At 38.5% G+C, this 13,946-nt stretch overlaps 1 protein-coding gene across 2 annotated transcripts in view; it reads left to right on the forward strand.

Annotated features, from left to right (window-relative positions):
• hectd2 (HECT domain containing 2) overlaps positions 1–13,946 on the forward strand; it is a 105,979-nt gene that overhangs the window by 31,482 nt on the left and 60,551 nt on the right. For both annotated transcript variants that reach the window (XR_007264320.1, XM_048609237.1), the window contains exons 3-6: positions 4,705–4,843; positions 8,388–8,490; positions 10,751–10,840; positions 11,901–11,965. Coding sequence is in view for 1 of the 2 variants with exons in the window: in XM_048609237.1 (XP_048465194.1) it covers positions 4,705–4,843; positions 8,388–8,490; positions 10,751–10,840; positions 11,901–11,965 (397 nt within the window). In the remaining variant the exon portion in view is untranslated. The remainder of the gene's footprint in view (positions 1–4,704; positions 4,844–8,387; positions 8,491–10,750; positions 10,841–11,900; positions 11,966–13,946) is intronic.

Here is a 13,946-nt window from a genome sequence, read left to right on the forward strand (position 1 = left end):
TAAAACCACTATTTCTTTGTGGATGAAACCGATCAAGGATCACACAAGTGTTACTAGTTAACAATAGAAAAAAGGTTCCCAATCCTTGCCTTTTTTCATTAAAACAGGACACACCGCACCCATTTTTCCTGTTTTTGGTTTGGAGCAGCCAGTTTTGTATTCATTCTGCAATAGACCTTCCAATAAAAATCTCTGCTGGTGGTTCTCCTCTGGTGTTCCCTACGCCCTCCGGCTGTTCCCCTGTACAGCTGTTTTGCTGGCGATGGTTCTTAGGACTTCCTGGCTGCTCTGCTATGATGTGCTGTGCTGCTGTCTTCACTTTGCCATGGTCATTTGCTCCAGGATCTTGGCTGAGGGGCCACTAGGCTGGATTTGGTCTTGGGCCGAAGGTTCCCAACACCTGATGTAAAGAATGTAAAACAAGCTCAAAAGAAGAGAAAAGGAATCTCTTGGATAAGGATATTAGTGAGTTGGACAAAAGACGTGAAGAGAGACCTCCAGAAGGGAAGGTTTGAGATAAGAGTGAAAGATAGGAAGAACAAAATTTAAGTAGTACAAGCAGAATGACAGTTCTCAGAAGAGAGACAAAGTTTTATTTGTGCATTAGCAATGTAATATGCTGATTTTAAACGCAACTTTTTTACAAATCAGCTAAGTTATTAACAAACTGGGAATATAACACGCACAGGCGCGCACACGCACAAAACTGTTTGCAACAAAAATATTCCCATCAATCTGGTTGGTTTTGGTTATTTTTAGCATCTTCAGTTATATTTCAAAGATAAATGCAGATAAAATGCAGATTACTTGCTTTCAGCTGTCAGCTAGCTTTTAATCATTCTTCAGATCTTATGTGTTCTGTGCTACTATATACCATCCTGATGCTTCACTTTTTATGATTGCAAACGATTGAAGGTAAAGTTGTTTCATGTTATAGAACAAATATCCTTTTTTGGGGGAAATGTTTGTGTTGTGTACATATTACTACATTGTATAAGTATTCCACGTGAGCGGCATCTTCTGTCAGCTCATTTCTGTATTGTTGCAAGTTCAAAAGTGTGATTATGCATAAGATGCTCAGGTCCAGTTTAATCTAACGTTCTGCCAGCTTTTATGGAAATGTGGATGTTAAAGGAGATCTTAGTCAGGTTTAGATTACTGAAACAAGCCTTTCAGTATTTATGGATGACGCTGCAGAAACACATGTAGATTTTTAAAGCCTATAATTGAATTACACTTCTATGTAAATTCATAGAATGTGCAGTGTTGCTTACAAATGGCAATAAAAAGATTTAAGTTAATGCCTGTTTTCATCATTCACAAGCTTGAATTATTTCCTTGACACATTTTATTTCAAGCAAATATATTTTGAATATATTTGTTTGGTTGCCAAGTAACATAGGCTTTTCCAAGAGATTAATGTCATTGTTAATTTCATACTACACTTACTTTCTTTCCATGGACCCCATGTGTCACTTTATAAATAAATTTAGAAAAGAATTTGGTTCCAAAGCTGTCCTTAGCAACTGAGCTACAGAGACTCCATGACTGTTACCACAGCAACAAGAATTTCAGAACATGTTAAAAGCCAGCTCCAGTGAACATATTGATCCTTGTTATAATTACATTTTGCCAAGCAACATATGATTGTAATATTTCAAGAATATGCTGCAAAATTGAGGTGACGGAGTTTAATCATTTGTAAACCTAAGTTGTATTTTAAAATAATAATTAGATTGTTTTCAATTCACATATAAAAGTATATGAACCAAAGATACTTTGCTTGCAAACAAAGTGATTAAATATATTTAAAATGTTCCAAATTTCACACATGGTTTATATTAAACATTGTTTTTGTATTATCATGATTTTACAGGATACTCCGACTTCAAAATTTTGGTTCCTTTTTTCCTCAAATGCCTGAACTTTATTTACTAAGAACAAAATAGACAGTGTTAGTCATCAAAATATCCAGTTTTCCTTTATCAGGTGAATCATCACCGTCAAAGATTTTTATGCATTTCTTTGCATAATATATTTGTTGCAAAATTTAAATTTCTATCAGTACCAAATCTGACGTTGTATACTTTTATGGATTCTTAAATTTTTAAAAAAATAATCTAAATCTCTTTATTTTTACCAATTTGTAAACTGTCACAGATCAATTTTATATGTGATGATGTGCCAAAGTATCAAATATTTCCGACTATTAAGGGCTAAAGCCATATCACATGATGCACTTCCTTCATTATCATTGAGAATTAAGTAATAAAGTAATTAAGCAGAAAGTACATGTATCAACAGGAAAAAGTCCAGAAGTGTTGGGCGGGTTTGGAAGAGAGAGATGGTAGGCATGGAGGGAACCATTATAAATGTGAAGCATAAAGTACAAAAAATTGGTTTAATTTCCTGCAGCTATTTAATGAACTCGATGCTACTCAATTGAAGTCTTGGTGGTGATTAAGTTCAGAGTCTTTGTCACCATTTATTGATTTTTAAAAACAGTTTATTATACAAGGTAACAACAGTCCAAACAATTTAAAAATGTTTAATACGAGGTCTTGAGTATCCCAGGTTTGCAGATGATGAGAGAATGGCCCTCTAATGCATACATGTGCACCTTTAGCAATTTTTGTGCACCCTTGTGTGTGAGCACCTTAGTGGTACTGAAACACACAAGCAGTGTGAAAGGATATGTAAAATTCATTTATTTGATTATTCCTATGTAGTTTATCTCTCCAAAACGTGATCACAGAATGATGCTGTTTGGTGAGTTCATCAGAAAATCTTTCACAGTGTTAGCTGATTGACAAACTAACTTCAAGGCAGACTCATTCTTGTCCCTTTAACAATTACCATTTCTTTAAACTGTTTCCTTCCTTCATCTACAATCTACTTCAGGAAATTTACATGTAATAGATATCACTTTGTACTGGATTGTATTAGTGTACTAGTTCTTAATGGTGAATCTTTAATACCTTTTCTATTTTCGGTCAAATTTCAGGTTGTTTCAAATCTCACAGTTTGACTACAAGCCTGCTGCATTTTGCATTGACTTTAACTGTTTCTGATTCAGTTCCTGTATATCAACATTTTTTAGTAAAAATGAGCTTGTATTTGAACAAAAACCAAAAGAACTGAGCATGCTGTAAATCAGGAACAAAAACAAAGTTGCTGGAAAAGCTCAGCAGGTCTGGCAGCATCTGTGAAGGAGAAAACAGAGTTAACGTTTCAGGTCCAGTGACCCTTCCTCAGAACATTTGCCCTGCTAGGGGTTTGCTCGTTTGGAATAAAAAAAACTACTTCTGGCAGCCCATTCCAGATATTCACCGCCCCCCGCAGTGTGAAAAATTGCACCTCTGGACCCTTTTGTATCTCTCCTCTCTCACCTTAAAACTATGCCCTCTAGTTTTAGACTTCCCTACCATGGGGAAAAGCTGTTGGCTATCTACCTTATCTATGCCTCATGATTTTATAGACCTCTATAAGGTCACCCCTCAATCTCCTACTATCCAGGGGAAAAATGTCCCAGCCTATCTAACCTCTCCTTATGACTCAAACCTCCCAGTCCAGGTAGCGTCCGAGTAAATCTTTTCTGCACTCTTTTTCTAGTTTAATATCCTTTCTATAGTATGGCAACTTGAACCACACATAGTGCTCCAAATGTAGCCTCACCAATGTCTTGACAGCTGTAACAAGACACCCCCAACTTCTATACTCAGTGCTCTGATCAATGAAAGCAAGCACGTCGAAAGCTGCCTTCACCCTGTCTACCTGTGACTCCAATTTTGAGGAGCTATGAACCTGTACTCCTGGATCTCTTTGTTCTATAACGCTCCCCAGGGCCCTACCATTGACTGTGTAAGTCCTGCCCTGGTTTGACCCACCAAAATGCAACATTTTGCATTTATCTAAAAGTTAATATCAATAATGATCTCAGAATTACAAATGTTAGAATGGACTTGAAAGTTTTACCTATGTAGAATGTTGATAATCATGGCCGTTGAGCAATCAGAGGTTCCAATTCATTAAGATATGGAGTGAAGGGATGTAGAAGTAACCAGTTGATATCCTCATCACAATCGTCAGCATTGAAAGGATTCTGCACTGAGTTCAGACAGTTGCCATGAAAGAAGAAAAAATAAACCTCGAGTTGCTTTTGTGAAATTTCCAAGTAACTGATGATAGTAGTGTTGAACAATGACTGGGATCAGACTGTGTGTCAACCCTAAAACTTGTATAGCACATGACCTGGGAGAAATTACAGAAATAGGAAAATAATAAAGGAAAAGAAATTAAGAAATGTTGGAGACAGCAAGAACTGCAGACACTGGAGTCAGAGTCAATAAAGTGTGGAACTGGAGGAACGCAGCAGGTTAGGCAGCATCAGCGGAGCAGGAAAGTCGACGTTTCGGATTTACACCCTTCATCAGGAGTCCTGACCTCCTGTGTTCCTCCAGCTCCACACTGTATCAAATTAAGAAATGTCGCCTCATTCTGGATTTAAAAACAGGTAATGAATTGTTTCAAGTAACATGTTCAGTGAATGTTGAATTATTAGACAAAAAGATCCTTTAAGCCCAAATCATGTCATTGTTTTCTGTAGTAAGAAGTGTAGGAGAATTTAGGTACATTATAAAATATTTAAGACCAATTATTATATGGCAGAGTAGTTGTGACATAACATTACTTCTATCCTTACAGTGCGAGACCTGCCACCCATTAATCCAGTTGTACGTCAAAAACAACGCATCTCAATAGAAATTTTGCCTCCTGAAATGAAAGCGCCCATCCCTCCTGAACCTGCAGTTCCTCTTCGGACCAAAACTGTGGAGGAATTTCTGTAAGTACATAGAACTGACTGAGTTAAAGAGGTTTGACCATTAGTATGCTTTTGTATTGAGTTTTTAGGTGCTTAAAAATGCTAATAAGTTACTTTATATTGAGTTCACAATAATATCAAAAACAGTAAATATGAGTTTAAGCAAAAAACATTTTATTTGAAAATGAAACTGATTACTCAAGTTAGATTGCAGACACAACTTTTTTCCAGGAAATCTACAAAACAATCATTGATCAGGTCACTGCATGTTCCTTGTCCTAAGTAACATTGTTGGTATTGTGCTTATGAGCCTTTGTAGAACTGTTTATTTCACCATTTTTTGAGCAGCTGGTACATTCAAGTCACTTGAGAGATCCCCAATATGTTCTAAACATTGACAACTAGAATGGAAAATCTTCTGAACGTTTTTTAAATTATTCTCGGTGTAGTGATTGTAACGAGTTCAGCTGGTGACCTCATAGAATATGAGTTCCCTGTTTGGGGCTATTAACCTGTTCCAATCGGGAAGCCTTGGCTGACAGATATAAACAGGTGTTTCGGATGTTCTATTCACTCTGAGGAGCTGGGATCAGTGACAAATATTCTGCACGTGTAAGTAAAGGGTGACTTGATGGCGGATACCGGCCTCTGTGGAGTTATTTGACTTGGCATGCTAGTTTTGGTAATGATTGCATTTACTGTCCAACCACAGAGTTGACATTAAGTTCTTAAACTACTGGACGTGTTTGTTTGTTGAAAATAAATGGCCTGCATAGAGTCATAGAGCTTGGTAACAGACCCTTCAGTTCAAGTCTCCCATGCCGACTAGGTATCCTAAAATGAATTAGTGCCATTTGCCTGTGTTTGGCCATATCCCTCCTAAACCTTTCCTATTCATTGCAAGGCCAGAGGAGAGCAATTAAAACTCGACCGTGTTGGTGTGGAATTGGAGTGATGTGTAGAATCAACAGGTAAGGAAAGCCAGTAATTATTGCTGAAGGACAGTAGTGAACCAGCTAGATTTTTATGATTTTTAATGGTCATAATCGCTGCCAGACTTTGAATTTCATTTGTGACAGTGGCCTTTGAATTCACACTGAGATGTTTAAGTTGATTTTAACTTAATTCTAATATTGGCCCAGGCTTTAAAAATACTAGTCTAACAACATAACTACTGCACTACCTGTATCACATAACTTAATGGTCGATATAGTACAGATTTTGCCCCACTTTCAGCATCAATTATAGGATTTTGCTGTTCAATATGAACAGGAAGAAAACATTTGCCCCATTTTGGACATGCAAACATTAAATGCCTCCTGAAGCCAGAGAAGTCCCAGTTAGTAATCTTCCACATAATTAATCAAGCGAAGTGTTCTGTACACTATCAGCTGCTACAGATTTAAGCAATGCATGTCTTACATAACAATTCGATGCACACTGAAGAATGGATTTTACCAATCCTCTCTTTGGGTGAACTGGCAGGTAGAAAGGCTTGTAAAATAGCAAAGGCAGTCAGGTGGCCTGCCCATTGTCATCTACCATCAAGCCATTTTATTAAGGTAGATGGTAGCCCTCCCACCCAGAGGTTAATTAATCCACTGAAGTGGCTACTTAAAGGCCACTTCCCATTTTGCTAGCAATGTGTAGGGCTTTCTTTCATGGAGTGACTGCCTGTGGACTCTGATGGTCTCCCTGTGGCTTCAGGGGAGGTGGTGGGGATCCTTCTACTCTGGCACCGTGTGGTCCATGGAGGACACCTCTGGCAGCACTTGTGGCCCTGTGACATCTTCCTCCTCCCCTCCCTGTTTACCAAGTACTGCTTGACTGGCCCCAGACCCTGGCCAGCTGGTTGAGAGGATAATTTTTACAGTAGTGTCCAGTGCTCCAAGTGGTGCTGATGAGACCTCTGATGCTATAATTGTTTGACAGCTCCTGGTGTCAGGTGGAAATCCTTGAAAGGGGCTGGAAGTCCCGAAAGCAACTAATCTGTTGCCTGACTGTCATAAAATCTCGCCATAGGTCTCCCAAAACAGCTGAGGTGAGATCTCTCCTGACTTTCTAATCCATCATTTGGCCTTTCATTGCAGCAACAAAATTTAGCCCTCCATTATATCTGATTTGAAGGCTGGTAAATCCAGAAACAGAGCTTTTCAATGGGGCAGATATTGTTTTGGGTCAAAATGGTGTCCACCACATATCCTGTACACCTTATTGTAGTTTGTGCCTCATGCCATTTTGGTGAAGATAGTACAGACTCTGGGAGCACTCTGCTTTGAGTTTGCAGAATAGGCAGAATGTGATGTCAGACAGCATTTAACCTGACTTTAATTGGACTGATTCCGTTTCCATCTTCTGTGCCCCAGTTAATTTACTCTCTCAAATTGTAGAGCTGCGTTTAACAGTAAGAAGACCCTCCTCCTCCTCCACTGCCACACAGGAATATGTTCACCACTTGGTTGTTCAGTGCTCCAATTGGTTACAAACTGCCTGTCTCTCCCTCATGCTATAAAGCAAATAATGTCACAGGCATCGGACATCCTATACGTTAGCAATGAACATCCAATGTGCTGAAAGGCAATGCAAGCCACAAAGGGTCACAGCCGCAAAGTTAGCACTAAGAAATTAAGCTAACAACCATGACATGCATGTGTGACCCTGTGCCTAAAGTGACCATGCAAGTCATGAATGTCTCTGAACTTCAAAGTGAAGTTCTGTAAGGGTTGATGTGCTATGAGAGTTAGTCCAAAAGCAGCAGTGATAACATAGTGAGGCTTGTGGTTTGGTGGTGCCAACCAGCATGGACAAAGGATGGAGGAGGACAATGGACATGGAGTGTGTAGCAACAATTTTGTGAAGACTGTTTGCTTCTCTGGGCCCTCAGAAAACTATGAGCTGCTACCACCTGGTAACTGTTCTGACTTTCATGTTGGGAATTTTCCACCATCCAGTTCCTCAAGCTAGGAGAGCTGAATTTGAACTGCATAGAACTGAGGTGAGTTTAGCTAATAATGAGATGCAAATACACTGATGTAACATGGTTACTGCTCATTAGTGAGATTCAGAACTCGCCGGTTAAATCCTAAGGGGAAAATCAGATGTGTTTTCTTGATGTCAGGAATCTGATTTTTCCCTTTTCACTGTATCTTCCCAACGTTCTCACCACTTCTCACACTGTTTAAGGGAATGGAAAGCCCTACCTATGTTATCTATATTATCAAGACAAGAAAAAATAATGTGAAATTCCCAGAACTAGGATTTTCTGCATTGAGTTGGAATAATTGGAAGAGCCATAAAGATCTTACAAAATAGGTAAGTTTGTTATTTAGAAGTCATAAACTATGCTAAATATTGCTTCTACTCAGTCAATCTGTGTGTAACAAGGTTCATCTGTACCTGGGAGTCAAAAGAAACCTATTTTCATATGATTCGATTCTGAACCAGGATAGACCACAATTGAGGGCTAGAGCACCATTCATCATACAATAATATGGCTTTTTAATTAAACTAAACCTTGTTGGTTTGATTAACAAATGTAATGGCCAAGATTCTTTTTTAATTTCAGAGAAGATGTAGAAAACGCCAAGATTTCAGGAGATTGGACAATTATACATGACTTTTATTCAACAACATTTGATTCTTTCCAGCAAATTAATGCAGCTTTCAAGGTAAATAGACAACATGTTGTTGTATTTTTGCTTCAGTAATAATTCCAGGCTAGCTGTTATTTATTGATTTATTCTAAACACACGGAAAAGATAATCAACCTTTTCTAATCGTTGGGCATCTATTTTAAATGAGACACATTTCAGAGTAATGACTATGTATTATTCCCATAAAACTCAGTGATCTGATGCTCAGTCGAAGAACCCAGCATCTGGAGCGTATGCTGCTGCAAGCCACCCCACATCTTACTGTTCAGTACCCATTCCCATCCATCTCTGTGGGATACTCTCCTTGTGATCTCTGTATTTATAAAATATCTTTTCGGTTTTGCTGAATTTCACTTACCAACATTTGTCCATGCCTGCCTTTGCATTCCCAGTTTCCTATTTTAATTTCTCCTTGGATTTCCAATATTCCTCCAGTCTATCTGCAATATTGAATTCTTGTTACCTAACATGCATTTCTTTTATTGTCTCATCCTACTTTTGACATCTGGGTGTCTGGATTTGGGAGGTTCACCCTTTTCCGTTGTGGGTACACATTTGTTTTGAACATTGCCGACCTCCACTTTGAATATCCTCACTACAGAACTTGATTTTCATTAGAAGTGAAAATTAAATATATAACATATTTGATAATTGCCTACCTCTTTGACCATTACTTTTACTATTAACAATTTATACATTTGCCTACATGTATTTCATGTACATGTATGTACATATGAAGTTTCTACTCAACCCTCTGTATTGCACGCATGTCAGTCTAAAAGCAGATATCATTCTGAATCCAACAATATGATCTTAAATTGAAATCCCTCAAGGGGTTGATGCAAGATTGTGTCCTTCTTCTTAGTTGTTAGCTTGAGGTAGGGATCGCAGCACCACTGAATCACAATTTTCCTTTGTTTTTGCTGCTCATTTCTGGGTTGTTTCTTCTTCCAGCATCCAGTGTTAAAATCAAGATTCATTGCAAGCTTATTCGTCATATAGCATTTAAAAAGTTTCAACTTCCTTACTTCCAGTACTCTTTACTTTGTCCTGAGTTCGACAAGATTTAATATCACGCATTTGGCGTTATTTAATAATAACTTCCAGGATTATTTCATCCATCCTGTTCCCTTCAAACACAAGGGCTGGATCATCAGCCTCCATTGACACCAATACCAGAGGTGGAGGGAAGCTGAAAGCAGCCCTGTGGGCTCCCATTGTAAACCCCCTACTCTTCCTCCCTCATGTCAACTTTTACAGAAGTGAGATTTGTAGGGCCAATTCCTTTCGGGTGGCAGATGATCCTCAATTTTCAATCAGCCTCCAGGTTCCCAGAGATATTGGGGGTCAATTCAATGGCAAGGAGGTGAACCCCAGGGGCAGGCTGGGGCAGGGTGCAGTACTGCAAGCAGGCTCAGAGATTCTACCTTCCTGCCCAGGTAGCTACTCTCCCCACCACAGTCGTGTCCTAGCTACAAAAGCCATTTATTTGATTGAGCATTTAAAGGGGTTTGAGAGAAGGAGCCTTTTGTTTAAAGCTCCTTTAAAGCTTTTCTGTAAAGTTTGTTGTTCTGGGTTTTAATAAGATCTATTTGGTGACCTCTCCAAACAGAAATTATACTTAAGACAAAAGACCAGGTTTGTTGCAAATGTTTTGATGCAAGTGTGACTGGTGTGAAAGGTTTATGGTTATATCTGTTTGGCACTGTTTTACTTCTGCATTGAGACAAGTTTATAGCATTGAGAAAGTACATTTTGTAACACCCTTTTAGAGAGTTTGTTTGGTTTTAATTTATTATGTTTAAAATAAATTAATAAATGAAGTTATATTCACTCCTTTTTTCAGAATGGCATTTATTTTTTGCCATATAAAGCCAAACAAATTTCGTTGGGGCAGCTCAGTGTCTAGTACTGCTGCCTCACATCGCCAGGGAACCGGGTTCAATTCCAGCCCGGGTGACTGTCTGTCTGTGTGGAGTTTGTACGTTCTCCTCATGTCTGCATGGGTTTCCTCCTACAGTAGAAAGATGTGCAAGTTAGGTGGATTGGCCATGCTAAATTGCCAGTAGGGTCTAGTGTGGGAAATGCAGGGATAGGATAGGGTAGAGGAAGGGTCTGGGTGGGAGGCTGTTCGGAGGGTCGGTGTAGACTTGATGGGCCGAATGGTCTGCTTCCACACTGTAGGGACACTCTGAAATGTAGTTTTATCTTTTGCTGTGTTAATGCTTTTGTTTTGTTTTAGCTAAGTCATGTTTTATCTTTCATTAATTCATAGCGAAGTGCTAGTGCACCTTTCAACACAATAGATGATCCAGGCATTAATGTTAAATTAACAAACAGTGTCTATGACATCTTACTGAACACAGTGAGTACTTTTTTAAAATCATTTTTGTCAAATTTAAAAGTTTAAAACCTTTGTTTTAATAAGTCAAACATCTTTCAGGGAAAGGCACTTATGAAATGGCGGCTCAGTGGCTCAGCAGCTAGCATTACTGCCTCACAGTGCCAGGGACCGAGGTTCAATTCCAGCCTTGGGTGACTGTCTGTGTGGAATTTGCATGTTCTCCCCATGACTGCATGGGTTTTCACTGAGTGCTACAGTTTCCTCCCACAGTCCAAAGATGTGCAGGTTAGGTGGATTGGCCTTGCTAAATTGCCCATTTTGTTTGGGGATGTATAGGTTAGCTATGGGAAATGCAGGGTTACAGGGATGTGGTATGGCGGTGTGTCTGGGTAGGATACGCTTCAGAGAGTATGTGTGGACTTGATGGGTTGAATAGCCTGCTTCCACACTCTGGAGATTCTAAACCTTCAGAGAATACCACATTTACAATGCCATCACTGTATTTTTATGCCGTAACATGTACACTGCTGGTGTCTGCTTAAAGTAATGAATTATATTGCTGGGACACCTTACTCTCTGGGCAGAGAAATATCTGCTTTTGTATATGTGCTTACTGTGATACAAATCTGTAAAGAGTAAATTACAAGTTTGAATTAATTAATAAATATTTCTAATATTGCATAATATCAACTTACTGTAAAATAAAAAGGTTGTAAAACATTTCCAAATGTATTACATGCCCTTAAATAATGGAAAAAGGACTCCACTTAGAGTAAGCAGTTAGTTCAGGTGATGTTCGAAATTACACACATATAACTCAGTGGAATAATCATTTTGTAAAATATAGTGTTCCCCTCCTGATATGGTGTACATACAACCTATCATGCGTGACACCATGGGAGACCTGGTAGTGCTTTATAAAGTTTGAGCAATATCTTCATTTGCTAAACGTTGTTTACAGTGAATACTGGCACATTACATTTCATTCATTAAATTCGCAACGAAAATGACACGTTCTATTTTTCTTACAATTAAAATAGAGTGAAGATATGTAACAATCTGGTGCTATTGCTAATTTCAGCCTCAAGACATCCAAAAAACAGTTCTGAAAGGTATTATTAATAGTCTACTGAAGGAATGGAAAGGGTAAGACTGATGTATTTTTCCAAATAAAGCTAACAATTGTTTGATATTCAGTCTGTAGATTTCTTTCTGATTCTTCTTTATTAGAAAAGAAAAACAAGATTATTACTGATCGTGTTCGCAGTGATTTGATTACAGCAGGCTGTGCAAGGGCAGAAAACATCCATTTTAGGTGTTCCTCTGTTTTTTCATTGTTTTCAGTGGGAGAAGAGAATACCACTTGACAATTACCCGGGAGTAGAAATACCAAGCCAAAGGAATAAGAGGGGGAAAAAAGTCCCTAAATACCCCTGAAAGATATTTATGTCCACTATTACTACTTATTAAATGTTTTCTGAACATGATATCAAGTAAGCTATCATCTTTGGGGTTTTGGACATATTGCAGAAGCATAACATACATTAAGGTTATGAGCTACAAAATTCCTGGGTCTAAGAGGATAGCATTGGGGCAGAACATGGGTAGGCGTAGCATTTGATGGAGACTGGTACCATAAGGTCACTTTTCTGATCTTGCCTGTAGTGTGAAATGTTCGCAGACATTTATTGCACCCTTCCATCCATTTATGCTGTTGCAGGAGGCAGGATTAGCATAGTGATTCATGTAATTCTGAAGAAGGGTCACTGGACCTGAAATGTTTACTCCGCTTTCTGTCCACAGATGGTGCCAGACCTGCTGAGTTTCTCCAGCAATTTCTGTTTTTGTTCAGATTTCCAGCATCTACAGTTCTTTGTTTTTTGTTTAGCATAACGATGGCCCTAGTCATAAATCTGCCTATTATTGCTTTCTATTATTTATAAGTGGATGTGGAAAACTAACGCTATTTTGACAGATGATTACAAAGCTATCAGTTGCATTGTTATAAATGGCTCCCTAAATTAATGTTTTCTGGACACACGAATGTTAATTGAGTTGATTGTTACCTAATGTGATTTCTCTTGTAATACGTGAGTAACCTGGTTAATCAATGGTTTATTATTCCATGGAGATCATTAATGGTGTGTACATGGTAAAATATATTTACATAAGTGTTTATGAATTATGCATATTTCTTATTATACATGAGTGGTATTGTTTGCAGTCATACATGTTAATTTTCAACAAACAATATTTAAATAATCATTTTAAGCAATTCTGTAGGCTCAAGAAAAGTGTTTGATTTTTGAAGATGGTGACATGGCCAACGATGGGCCAAAACTGAGGAATTTGAATTTGCAAGATTTTGACAAGCTGTACTTTAGGGATTAGGTGGGCAAGATATTTAAAAGGGATGCAATTAAATTTTAAAATCCAGTGGTCATTTCTTACAACAATTTGAAGGGTAGTGAATGTCATGAACAGCAGACATTCAACTTCCACACGAATAGAACACTGGTGAAAACTGTAAAGATTTAGTATCGTGTGGTTGCGTGGCTCATTTAGTCCATGCAGCTGTCCAAGCTTAGAAGGAATTGCACCAAAATAATTTCAGACATGTGGCCAAAACTAATATAAACACCTGCACTTCCCACTTGGCTCGCTTCATCAATGTATAATTTAAAAATGCTGCATGGACCACATAGGAAGTGGCCACCACACTGCCTGTATCAGGAAATGGAATGCGTTAAGAGAAGCAGCACTCCACGAACAAATTTCTTCCTTCCATGGTTTATTTATCTTTTCTGTGGCAGGAAGCTGAGTAAATGTTTGTGCCCTTACTAGCTGAAACCATGCTCTTCAGATGCTTCTCAGCCAGTTTAAAAACTCCAATGAGGGAGTTATTGGACAAAGTCTGAAGATGGGCCCAGAGATTGTGATATGTGATTATCGCATGCCTGTTTGTTGTGGGACATGCAGCGTGTATGTATCGTTAGCAAGCCCAAGCACTACTAAACATAGACTGTACTCTTCAAAGCCAACCAGTACCACCTGGTGTATTCTGGGGCTGCAGAAGATTCTGGAAGGTTCAGATGCAACACTGGAGGCCTTGGTGCAAGAATTGGGA

Source organism: Rhincodon typus, chromosome 20, assembly GCF_021869965.1.
Source record: "Rhincodon typus isolate 14 chromosome 20, sRhiTyp1.1, whole genome shotgun sequence".
NCBI lineage: Eukaryota > Metazoa > Chordata > Chondrichthyes > Orectolobiformes > Rhincodontidae > Rhincodon > Rhincodon typus.